Genomic DNA, 13,418 nt, shown 5'->3' with positions numbered 1-13,418 from the left:
CATCTGCAAAGGCATCCACTGCGTAAAACATATGCTGGAATAGTTGGTGGTTCATTTCAATGTGGCAACCTTTGATAAATCAGACAGTATGAAGATGAATAAATGACTATTTATAACAAATGATTAACAACAACATTCTTCTGGGTTGCAGCTGGAAGGGCATCCGCTGCATAAAACATATGTCGGAACAGTTGGTGCTTCTTTCCGTTGTGGCTATTATAACCATGTCAATTTTCAATAAATATAACATTAAATTCAGCAACTGTAAGTTTATAATTACTAGCCGTTATTTAATTATTATTAACTTATTCATTAATTATTTTTAATAATAATATTTTTTATTATATTAGACATATGATCTAACTTTGTAATACAAATGTACATTTTAAAAAATCTAAATAGTACAATGGAACATACTGGTTAATAATCTCTGGTTAATAATCTCATAATTTTTTAAGGGAAAATGAAACCACAATGATAGAAAAAAGCAGAAAATTAAACAATCATTAGAAATAATTTTTCTAATGATTTGAACTTTTTATTGATTGTCAAATTCGCAAATTATGCAAATGAAAATGTAAAATGCAGAACACTAACATGAAAGCAGAACAATACAAAATAAATTAATACAATAAATAAATAACATAATAAACTAAGTGAATAAACCAAAACACATAAAAAAGGGTGTTGCCAATATCTTAATTATTTTTATGTCTCGTTACATGTTTGCTAGCATTGTGGGTCACAGAAATTCAGAAATGTACACCATTTATCCAAATAAATGTCAATCCTTCCATGTAAACTGTGGGAAAGTTTTTCAAAAGGTGCCACCATAACATTAAAACACTATTGAAAACTCCTGGTCTACACATGTTATTCCTATCCTCTAACTTAAAATTTGTCTATAGTCCATATACACTGTAAAAATTATATGAGCAAGTTATCATGACATGTTTTTACTTAATTGTAACCTAAGAAACTAAGTTAATCATGTTCTAACTTTATTTCATAAGGTGCGCCATCTGTTTTTACTCAGTTTATATAATATCTGTTCAAATGACTCATACGGTTAATTAGATTCATCTTAAAAATTTAAGGCAACCATTATTTTTTACAGTGTACTATTCTTTGAGACGTGGAAAAAACAACACAGTGAAAATTCCATTTAGCACCTGGGCACATTAGTAAAGCGACTAGACTAAATTAAGTTCTATGACACTCCACAGTTTGAGTTCAGACAGTGTAAATGAATTGTGTTCAGTCACAAATGAGCTCAAAGCCACGCAGGGGGGAAGGGTGCATGTGTCATATGATAACATTAACACTTCAGAACCTTCCTTTCTGTGCTTGACTAAAGCAACGATGGCAGAGCACTATGCAAATGTAGGAGTCTCATGGACAAGCTTGTGTTAAATCATGCAAATATTGTACATACGAGATCCGGAGGAAACGAAAACACTGCATGTTTTAAAATGCAAAACCTTTACTTCAAATTCACACATGGAGATGCATGGGGTTTATATTTTTACACAAAAAGTACATGTGCTGGTAAAATAAAGTGTAACAATGTAATATGGTGATATATAATATATTTATATAATATATAAAATTTTTGATTGGTTGATTAACAGATGTTTATTCCATGTCAAAGATAACATCTCTAACAAGTGAACCCTACCAGAAGAAGCAAACCACTTGGAGGTTTTTCTTTGTCATTAACCATGTTAACTAATTAACTAGGGGGCTTTCTTAATCTCATGAGTCAATAAAGAACTGACCCTCATGCCCCCATCAAATCAGACAGGTTCTTAAAGTCTCCTGTATGGAAATGATAATTAATCACAACAATAATTAACTCTTTACACCCAGCAATAAAAGACCCGAGATCAATTTGCCAGGACATTATCGGTTAAAATATAAATTACAGGATGGCAGTTTGGTGACTAAGGAAAGAGGACAAATGAAACTGGATGATGGATCCATGACAAGCAAATAAAGCACTCTTATAATTAATCAACACAGTGTAATTAATGCAATTATATCTAATACACATTTATTGGATGTGCGTTGTGTTTATAATTGATTGTTAAATCTAAGCTATGTATTTTCTTATAATTAATATAATATATATAATAATATAACGCAGGGGTATTCTTACAATACTATATCAGCTTAAGTATCACAATACCAAATAGTGTTGCTATACTGTAGTTTATAACTAAAATCATAAAGAAAATAGTCAGAAATACTATATCTTACATGTTATAATAGGTCTTAAATTTCATTAAAATTCCCTTATTACTGAAAAAAAGTATTATTTGCATGTGACTTCACCTAAAATTTATTCATTTATTTTGTAGATAACTGACCAACAAAAAACACATTAAAATAAAGATACAAATAATATTAAATGAAATTATGCACAAAAAGAGCATTTTTCCAACAAACTTAGGCTATATAAAGTGGTCAATAATTGTTTCAATGTTTTCTGTTGCTATTTTGGGTTTTTCATCTATTGTTTTTTTTTTTTTCAGTATTATCAGTTAACAATCCAAAGTTATTCAAAATCTATTTTTGTGTGTCTTTCTTTTTAAGAGATTGTCGTGGTTTTGTAGCTACTAAATCATATTCAGTGGAACAGAAATGAACCGATTCAGATGTGCATTTCAAACATTAGAAAACATCAAAAAACTTGCAACCTTAAAGGGCTTCACAGACTACTAAAATAAAATGGTCTATTGTTGTACAAATGTGTGAGGATTTAGTGACTTTTCCACAACACTATCTGCTGAAGATAGACCATTAATGACAATACTACCTTTTGCAGTGTTACTAACACTGCCAGTATTTTGAAGCCATATTGCAATACTATCATAGAACTGGTAAACTGTGCAACCCTATGTAGGGGAGCCCAAACGTTTTCGCATAAAGGACCAAAAGCCAGATATCATAATTGAGAACCATGGGCTGAAGTAAATTTACCACACATTAAAGTTGCTATGGGTAATTTCCTAATTTATTTCATAAGATTTAAAAGTTAAAACAAAACATTACTTTAAATCATATTAACTAATTCAGTATAACATTTAAAACCATAACTCATTGCAATAAAAACATGAACAATCACATTTTTAACACAGTGTAGTTTAATGGTGAAAACACTAGTCAAGCAAAATCTGCCTTTGCCTTGATTTGTTCTCTGTGTGTGGGGTGACGGTGTGTACATTTCAACTAAATCTGAATAATTTACACCATTTTATTAAAACATTTAATTTTAGATAGTTTTGAACAATAAAGGAAACAAACAAAAGCTTAGATTTGATTTGAAATGACAATCTATAAACCATGTCCTCATTCTTCCTCTTTTCTTAAATGGAATGGCAGGCCAAATCAAAGGATACCATGGGCCAACTTTGGGCCCTACACATGGGCCCTAGTTTGGGCATCCCTGATCTCATGTAGCCTATGTATAATTTAATAATGCATCTTATAAAGCAAATAACAAAATTAATTAAAAATAATAATCAAATGGCAGTTTGTGACTATATAGTTTACAAACAGTAGCCCAAAAATAAAATATGTGCATACCAATTAGCCTACTCAAAGTCTACAGTGTCCAGTAAATTAGAAACATTTGGAAAAATGGAATAAGGGCCTTCAAATATTATTGTGACAAATGGCTTTCAAGTCATGACATTTGAGAAATGAAGTCTTACCGTTTCTTGTTTACTGTCATGCGTGTTTGCCCACAGTAGAAGCGCCATAATGTGTGTAGAACTCTTCTAAAATGGACCCTCGAACATTATTCATTAAAAATAAACAAACGGTACTCGCAATATTAGGCTACCTCACAAAACACATTCAAGCCAGCCACGCTTTAGCATTAATTAAACAACATGAAATAAAACATAAATCATTTAAATAGACATTGACAAAAAAAAAGAGTGATGTACCTAACCGTTAACTTAATCGCTCTCATGTAAACAAAAGACAATGAGTCGCGCAGAGAATTGTGGGAATATATTGTGGAAATATTTTTTAATCAACTTATTTTAAACTACAAAAATAATACCGATATGTTTCCACTGTAATTTATAAAATAATCCATAAATATATTTTTACAATATATATATATATATATATATATATATATATATATATATATATATATATATATATATATATATATATATATGTGTGTGTGTGTGTGTGTGTGTGTGTGTGTGTGTGTGTGTGTGTGTGTGTGTGTGTGTGTGTGTGTGTGTACAATAAGCTTATATTATATACACATTTGTAATCAGTACCCATAAATATATTTATACGCCCAATAAACGAACAATTAGTTAAATGACACTTTACATCAAACTAACTGCACACTGTGCACTCTATATACACGATTAAGCGCTTTATATCGTCTTCTTTACAGATGCTGTTTCCAGATTCCATGCAGATTTAATTGAATCTATCTGTTTATGTCAAAAGACACAGTTTGATGGCTGAATTGGTGACTGGAAGGTGACGGCGGTCACCATCGATCGCCACTGACTCTTATGAATGAAGAGCGCCTAATGAATGGAGCTCGTAGCTGACGTCATCTCCATTGTGACGTCGCGGTCCTTTTATGGAGCGCGCGTCTGAAGCCCATTCATAAAACGGAAAGAGAACTGCCCGTGGTAGTAAAGCTCTCAGGAGGGTAACACAACATCACACCGCGCAGTGCCAGCGCTTGGATTTGACGTTTTGTAGAAATTAAACCACCGTCTGACCGTGACCAGTCCCCGTCGGAGGAGGAAAATGGTCACAATGGACGAACTTTGCGAAATGGACTGCAGCGTTTTGAAGAGGCTGATGAAGGACGACGGAGCGAAATGTCTGCTTCTGGATTGCAGGTCGTTTCTGGCGTTCAGCGCCGGACATCTCCGCGGTGCCGTTAATATTCGCTGTAACACGATCGTTCGGAGGCGAGCGAAAGGCTCCGTGAGTTTGGACCAGATTTTGTCTGGGGACGATGAAGCGAGAAGCCGCTTGAAATCGGGGCTTTACTCCGCCGTGATCCTGTACGACGAGCGGAGCTCCGATACAAACACCATGAAAGACGACAGCACAATTACACTGGTACACAACGCGCTGTGTAGGGATACTTTTAGCACGGAAGTCTATCTGCTGAAAGGTACGTTTTAAAACCAATCATAATTGTTTTCTTAATTTGTATCCCGATGAAACCGTACTATCTGAAATAGTGAAATATATCCGCTCTGATATATAGATAGACAATGATGTAATATTCCCCGTTGGAAAATCCAGCTTAAGGTAGGCTGGTAGCTGTTTTTGGAAACATGTTAGCTGGTCTAAGCTGGTCCAAGCTGGTTATTCGCTGGTTGACCAGCTAACATGTTCCAGCTTGACCTCTGGTATTAAAAAGAAATGTCCGTAGGCTCTGCAAAACAACAATATTTTCATCTTTTACCCATTTTTAGAGACAAACCATCTGGTTAATACACCATATGTAAGAAGATTCTTGCATTTTAGAAATGTAGGCCTTTTGCAATGAATTGTAATATGGCAGATTGTATGTATACGTTTTGCATTTAAAATCCCCTAAATGCGTGGCTTGTTTGTAAAGAGTGGGACTGAATGCGAGAAATGAGTTATATATTATCACGGGTACAAAATGTTACAAGAGATCAGTCATTTACTGCTTTAACATTGTGTTCTTGTCATTTAGAAATTGTGTGGTGTCTTGTCAATGACTGTTTTTTTCAGTGTAATATCTAAACACAACCTCTGTGACCTCGCTTAAAATGAAATGAATCATCTAATTCCAGTAAAACTGAGATAGAAAATATATGAAATATTAATTAAGTATAATCAAACTTTTTATCTAGACAAATGAAACACATTATGATAAAAAAATAAATCGTAGAAATAAATAATCATTATAATTGTATAATACTATAAAACATATTCAATTACATAAATAATCCCATATTTCATTAATACAGAGTTTAAAACAAACAGACTAAAACAATTCTCACACACACTGGTTTTACATCTTTATTTATGCATTTTAAAAACGAATTTTTGACACCCTTTTCCACTTTTACAGGGGGCTATGACAGATTTTCCACACAATATCCAGACTACTGTTTGAAAACCAGAACACTCTCCGTGTCCAGTTCTCAGTCCAGTATAGAGAGCAGCTGCCTGTCCTGCGCGACTCCTCAACACGACCAGGTAAATACACAAGCAGCACTGGATACTCTGAGGTCAGCTAATGCCAGCATTGTGTAACATTAAACGTCCTGTCGACTGCTTGTCATCCGCTGCTCTTTCCGGCTGATAGCAGTGCTTTAGAGAGTGTCCGTCCGGCCTTTCCTCTGTGATAGAGGGTGTACGGTGTCAGACACTGCAGTGTTGATTCCCACATCGATCATTTCCTGCCTCTACAGCTTGTTAGCAGGCCGCCAATGACATAACAGCGGGCCAAATCAATACGCATCGCCCAGATAAATAAACTGGACGTTATTAGAGTGACCTTTTTATAGCTGATAGAGGTTTGACTGGCCTGATGTGTTAATCTAAGTGTTTTACAAATGCTGATTAATTGATCATTTATTGTGAATATATCATTTAAAATGTATATAAAATTAAACTTATAAACGCATTTATTGTAATGCATAATGCATATTTATGATAATGATTATAGTAATAATAATAACAATGATTTGTTATTATTGTTATTTCATTAACAACAACAAGTTATTATTATTATTGTTATTAATGTTTTTTATCTTTAAGAATATGGACTATATGGAAATATGGTGGCTGTTATATTAATTATTAATTTGTTATATTTTATTTACTGTTTATTATTTTTATTATTATTTAATCAACAATAATAATAAAATATTATTGATATTAATATTATTATTATTAATGTTATTTTTAAGAATATGGACTACGGAAATATGGTGGCTGTTATCATAATTCTTAATTTTTTATATTTTATTTTAATGTTTATTATTATTATTATTATTATTATTATTATTATTATTATTATTTTATCAACAACAACAACCATAATACATTATTATTATTATTATTATTATTATTATTATTATTATTATTAATATTATTATTATTTATTTTTAAGAATATGAATTTGAATATGAATATGGTTTATTATTATTATTATAATTATTTTATCAACAACAATAATAAATTATGATTATTGATATTTATTTGTAAGAATATAGACTATATGGAAATATGGCAGCTGTTGTTATATTAATAATATATTTGTAATATTTTAATGTTTATTATTATTTTATAAACAAAAATAATAAAAATTATTATTATTGTGTAATTATTTTTAAGAATATGGACTATATGTAAATATGGCAGCTGTTGTATTATTAAGTATTATTTTTTTATATTTATTTTAATGTTTATTATTATTTTGTTCTAATTTTGTTCGGTCACTTCTTCATTGCAGGGTGGTCCCGTGGAAATCCTCCCCTTTTTGTTCCTTGGCAGTGCTCTCCATGCGTCTAAAAAGGATATGCTGGATCGTATGGGCATTTCTGCCCTTTTGAATGTATCTTCAAACTGTCCCAATCATTTCGAAGGAGACTATCAGTACAAGTGTATCCCGGTGGAAGACAACCATAAAGAGGACATCAGCTCCTGGTTTATCGAAGCCATCGAATTCATAGGTAAGCTTGTTTCTTATGCTTTTACTTGAATGAAATGTCAAATCAATGCTTAGTTCAAAACATTTGCAATAAATAAATACAATAAAGGTTCATAAATGTTATGTTATATTATATTATATTATTATATTATATTATATTATATTATATTATATTATATTATATTATATTATATTATATTATATTATATTATATTGTAATCAATTGGTTTACCATTGATACTTAGGGTAGGGGTTAACTCTGCAAATGACATGCATTTCATGAGCAATAAAACATTGATCTGCACTGCAGAGCTTTGCAACAGTGACCCCCCTTTAATTTAGTCTTGCATTCATTTCAACGGCTCATTCTGGTCATCTTGGAAGCTTTTGTTTGACGTTAGAATCCATGAAACACAATGGTGGAAAAAATCCATGCGTCATATGTGCAAAAAACTTCGGGCTGAATGTTGCGGTATGGGTGGGTCCTCCTCATGAAAGGGTTTCCGTGACTGAAGAAGGGCGGGGGTGTGTGGGGATCCTGTATATCCAATTTCAGCTCAGCATCCTCTGCACTAAAGCAAGGCCCCCAAGTAGGCTTGCCGCATTTGATCGCACCATCCTAGGTGTGTGTGTGTGTGTGTATGCGTCAGAGTGCAGAGCTTAGGGACCGGAGTCTGACTCATCCTCCATTCAGGGGTGCCTTGATACTGGAGTTGCCTCACATCTGGGTGTGTAAGGCATATATGGAGGCAGTCAAATGATCTATTTTGCTAAATGTGGTTGGTCGCTTTTTTCGTCCCATGCATATGCCATTTTTTGGTTAATAAGCAGGTTGTTAGAAATAGGAGATGATGTCTGTGTGAAAATCCAGTCCAGACCATTTCACTTGGGTGTTTTCTGTCCAACTGTGACTGTCGGTTGTGGGTGAATGTGTTATTCATGTATTTCTAGAAATGCATTGTTCTTATTTTGGGGCATTTGGAGTGGTTGTGGTGATGACACACAATGAGCTGAGGGTGTAGAAAACTAGCAAAGGATATTTGTATTTATTTTTATATTTTAATGTCTTTTTAATTGTGTGTTATATTTAAAAATATGTAGCTTTTATATTTAACTTGTATTGATTTATTTTAATATATATTGGTCGGGTGACTTGTTCTTGTTTTTAATAGACATTATCTTGTCCGATTGGATTGATTTCTTTGTAACATTAGAGACAGGAATGAATCAGACCATCAAACATCAGCTGAATATCCAAACACTTGCAATGTATTTTAGTTGAAATCTCCTGTCATGTTTCTTGCACTGTTCGTCAGAGGCACAGCTTTGATATAAATGTCAAGCGCAACTATCCAATAATTATGAACTGAATGTGATGGGATATACAATAAGGTTATTTTGGACATTGAGGTAAATTTAGGAGCTGCATGCAAAATCAAACACACGCTATGTCATGACAGATATTCTCCTCGTCAGGAAAAAATGAGTAATTTGAACCTGTCCTTTTATGATGGAGCCTTGCACATGACATGTGGAAAACATAGAACATAATTTAGGAAGGAATTCTCTGGCATTAATTATTACCATGCTTAATTAATATGGCTACAATAAGGGAACAATTTATTATAGAATGAATACCATTTGCATGTTTTGAAATGCATTTGCAAAATGTACTGACATATCAGTAGGGATGCAATATATGTTTTTTCCCCCATAGATTTCATATGCAAAGCTCTTTAATTAAGCTTTGATTAATAATTTTACATAATTCACAAAGACTGTTTACTAATTGACAAATTGTTTGCTGAATGAATTTCCCAGAGTGGTTATTAAATGACACTCAACGCACTTTTAAATCATTGATGTCTGTCACAAAATGTAGAATACTTCATGCAGTGACTTTATATGACCGTGTGTACCTAAAGATTAATATGAAAGGATTTGAATAAATAAACAAATAATGTTAATAAATATTTAAGAATGGGAGCTAAAACTTGTATAACAGCAAATGATGGCTGAAAATGGTCAACCACATTAAATATATTGGCACCGTGACTTGCTGATCATATCAGCAAATGCTTCCTTTTTACTTTCACTGATGTCTGTCTCAAATAAAAAAATATATTTTTAATAAAAAAAAATGTTTATTCTTCTTCTTATAATTATTATTATTGTTAATAAAATAATAAATTTTTCTATTTAATGGCATTTTATTATTAGAAGTTTATAATATTAATATTATTACTTTCATAGTTATAATTCATAATAGTTTATAATTATTATTGTATTATTAATAAAATAATCATACTTTAGTTATAAAATACTAAAACTTATTTTAATATAATTTAAATCAAATCAGTTATAATTAATACTTGTTTATAATTGTTTTATTATTATTATTACTTATCCACTGCGCAAAGCATATGTTGGATCAGTTGCCGGTTCATTCCGCTGTGGCGACATCAGATTAATAAAGGGGCTAAGCCAAAAAGAAAATTAATGAATGAATATTATTCTTAAATAATTTTATAATTAATAGCATTTTATTACTAAAAATTTATATTAATATTAAATTCTTATCAGTTATAAATAATAATGATCAATTTTATTGTTAATAATAATAATAATTCTGTAGTTTTATAAATAGTATTTAATAATCTTAATTTTCATTCCTTCATTTTCCCCCAGCCTGGTCCCTTTATGCCTCGGGTTGCCACAGCAGAATAAATTATCAACTTATCCAGCATATGTTTTACACAGCTGATACCCTTCCAGCTGCAACCCAGTACTGGGAAACACCCATGCACATTCATTCACACACATACACTATAGCCAATTTAGATTATTCAATTCGCTTGTACCGCATGTCTTTGTACTGTGGGGGAAACCGGAGAATCCGAAGGAAACCCACATAAACACGGGGAAAACATACAAACTTCACACAGAAATGCCAACTGACCCAGCCAGGACTCAACCAGTGACCTTCCTGCTGTGAGGCGACAGTGCTAACTACTGAGCTACTGAAATTCATACATTAATTATAAAGAAAAATAATAATATCCACATAAAAAGTGTTTACCGTGACTTCTTTATGGATCTGCATCAGAATGCTGCGTGCATCAGCTGGTCTGTGTATGCAGTATGACTCATTTCTGATCTTTATCTGTGCTTTAACCAAACTCTCTTCTCTTCTCTCAGACTCCGTCAAGGATTCCAACGGTCGCGTTCTGGTCCACTGTCAGGCTGGCATCTCTCGCTCTGCCACCATCTGCCTGGCGTACCTGATGAAAAAGAAGCGGGTGCGTCTGGAGGAGGCCTTCGAGTTTGTCAAGCAGCGGCGCAGCATCATCTCCCCAAACTTCAGCTTTATGGGTCAACTCCTGCAGTTCGAGTCTCAGGTGCTCGCAACGTCCTGCTCCGTTGAGGCCGCCAGTCCTTCCGCCAGCCTTGGCCCAAAGTCTTCCTCTACCCCGACATCACCCTTCATCTTCAGCTTCCCAATGTCAGTGGTGACCCACAACCAGCCCGGCAGCCTCACATACTTACAGAGTCCCATCACAACCTCGCCGAGCTGCTGATACACAATGAAACTCTAAATAATTTAAAAACTGCACATGCACACTAGTAAGGGCGCGTTTCTTTTGACGTACTTCACTCGGCACAATCACGCAGAAGATCCATCTTAGAGGAAAACTTTTTTTTTTTTTGGAAATAGGCACATTTTACAAGTCCCAAAGAGTTTCACAGTTGAGTTTTACTATTCGGCCAATCTCTGAGTCTGGAAAGAACACTTTTAACTTAGCTTAACATAAATCATAGAATCAGATTGGACCATTAGCATCTCGCTCAATTTCAAAAAAGTGAAAGTTGCTATTTTCTACTTGGATTAATCTGAAGAGTCAAGCAGTAAATAGGAAAATCACCTCAACCAAAGTTTTTTTTTTAATCAAATTTAGATGCCAAAGGTCTAATCTGATTCAATTATTTATGCTAAGCTAAGCTAAAAGCACTAAATGGATTCAAAAATCGTAAAACTCAACTGTTCAACTCTAGGTGACTTCTAAAATGAGCCTTTTCCAAAATAAAGTAGAGTGTTCCTTTAATATCAGAAGAACAAGTCATAATATCCTGTGTGGATGGCACATCTTTTCATTTCCACTTCCAAAAACATTGGCGGCAGAGGTGGGATTCAAAGATCGGAGGTCTGTCTGTCGACCTCCCTTTTTTTTTTTTATCACTTCATTTGTGGACGATTTTCTTGAACTCCTTTAATGGAGACAGACTTTTGACAGAAAGTGTCTTTTTGTCGAGTTTTGCATTGTCAGTGCCTTGTTCAGAGAAGGTACACAGACGCTTTTGCTCAAATCGGCTCCATCGCCTTTCAGTCTGCAATACCAGTCCACTCTTGTCAGATCAGAGCAATAACCTGATTCTCCTTCCTCCCAGTCGCCACCAAAGCACTGTATGATTTTTATTTGTTATATTGTGTGATCATGATTTAAAACGTCTGATATTTCAGATCAAAATTTCTTTTGCCAACTTGTACTGAGGAGATTTTGAATTATTTCTGCTGTATGCCTTATTGACAATGACTTCTACATGGAATGTTCTCATTAATAAGTCTATTTAAAAGGAAGGGTGTAAACACTGAAGCTTTTTACACTGGAAGCTGGGAATGGGATGTTTTTTGTAATATTTCCGCCTTTGAGAAGCTCTGAGAGGGAAAGAGAAAACATAGCAGATGGTATAATGTGGTACTTCTATTTATAAGATTGTGTGGGCACCTTTTATAGCACTTTCTTTTGGCAAATTCCTTGGTTTGTTTGTCTGTCAATCACTGATGAGATGAATGCAATACTTTTTACTGTACTTGTGAGATGTTATTGTCTCATGGCAATATCATTCAAGAGGGTTACGCTTTTTTAAAAAAAAACTTTGCCCTGTTCTGTTGTATTATATGTACATTTTTATTTATCTCACGATTGTCATTGTTAAATATAAACTGTGTTCTTAAAGGAAAGCGTGGTGTGATTTAATTGTGTGGAAGATAACGAAAAATCTGCAGATGATGAATCACGTTTTCCTGTACAGCAGTAGGCCTGTAAGTTATAGTGCAATCATTTTGTAAAATGAATAGAGCATGAGCCATCTCATTATTTCTTACATGGACTAAGAAGGGATATAAAAGAACAGCGCGCTATTATGCAGGAATTAGTGTTAAATCTGATAAATGAGGCGAGCCTTCTGAATAATGAATAGTTTTTTTTAAAGAGCCACAGCGCCCTCTAGTGTGGGTTTGATAGCTGATTTCACCTTTCCTCATTGTCTGACTCGCAGAAACTAGACTTCCCACTCGTTTCAGGTAAACTTTGTTGGAAAACGCTTAAACAATAGCGACTTGTTCAAACCATAATGAATATGATTAACCACCAGAGGTACACTGTAGGAAAAATTAGCAGCTGAAATGATTCATTCAAAGAATCAGACGACACGGTAAGACGGAAAAAAATGGAAATACTTTTTACATATTTAAAGCGCATTGAGAATTTAACTAATACAATTTAATAATGCATCGTAGAAACATCAAATAATTTTCAGCGTATCATATACACATTTCAAAAATACGTCATAGCTTGTCATAAAATACATGACGGTTTTGGTTTCTATTGTTTGACCAGACGTGTATTCCATGACTTTCAGTAACATTTTCACTGAATTATCGACG

The 13,418-nt window shown here is 33.5% G+C and overlaps 1 protein-coding gene across 1 annotated transcript; it reads left to right on the top strand.

Annotated features, from left to right (window-relative positions):
* The first annotated feature begins 4,647 nt into the window (after positions 1 to 4,647).
* Positions 4,648 to 11,801, top strand: dusp4 (dual specificity phosphatase 4). Its single transcript, NM_201171.1, is given in 4 exon segments — positions 4,648 to 5,170; positions 6,107 to 6,234; positions 7,496 to 7,715; positions 10,892 to 11,801. Coding segments are annotated over 4 exon segments (1,104 nt in total). The 5' UTR covers positions 4,648 to 4,794; the 3' UTR covers positions 11,272 to 11,801.
* The last annotated feature ends 1,617 nt before the right edge of the window (positions 11,802 to 13,418 follow it).

The sequence above is a fragment of the Danio rerio genome, chromosome 21 (genome assembly GCF_049306965.1).
Source record: "Danio rerio strain Tuebingen ecotype United States chromosome 21, GRCz12tu, whole genome shotgun sequence".
Lineage (NCBI taxonomy): Eukaryota > Metazoa > Chordata > Actinopteri > Cypriniformes > Danionidae > Danio > Danio rerio.
This window is presented reverse-complemented; position numbering and strand designations above follow the sequence as displayed.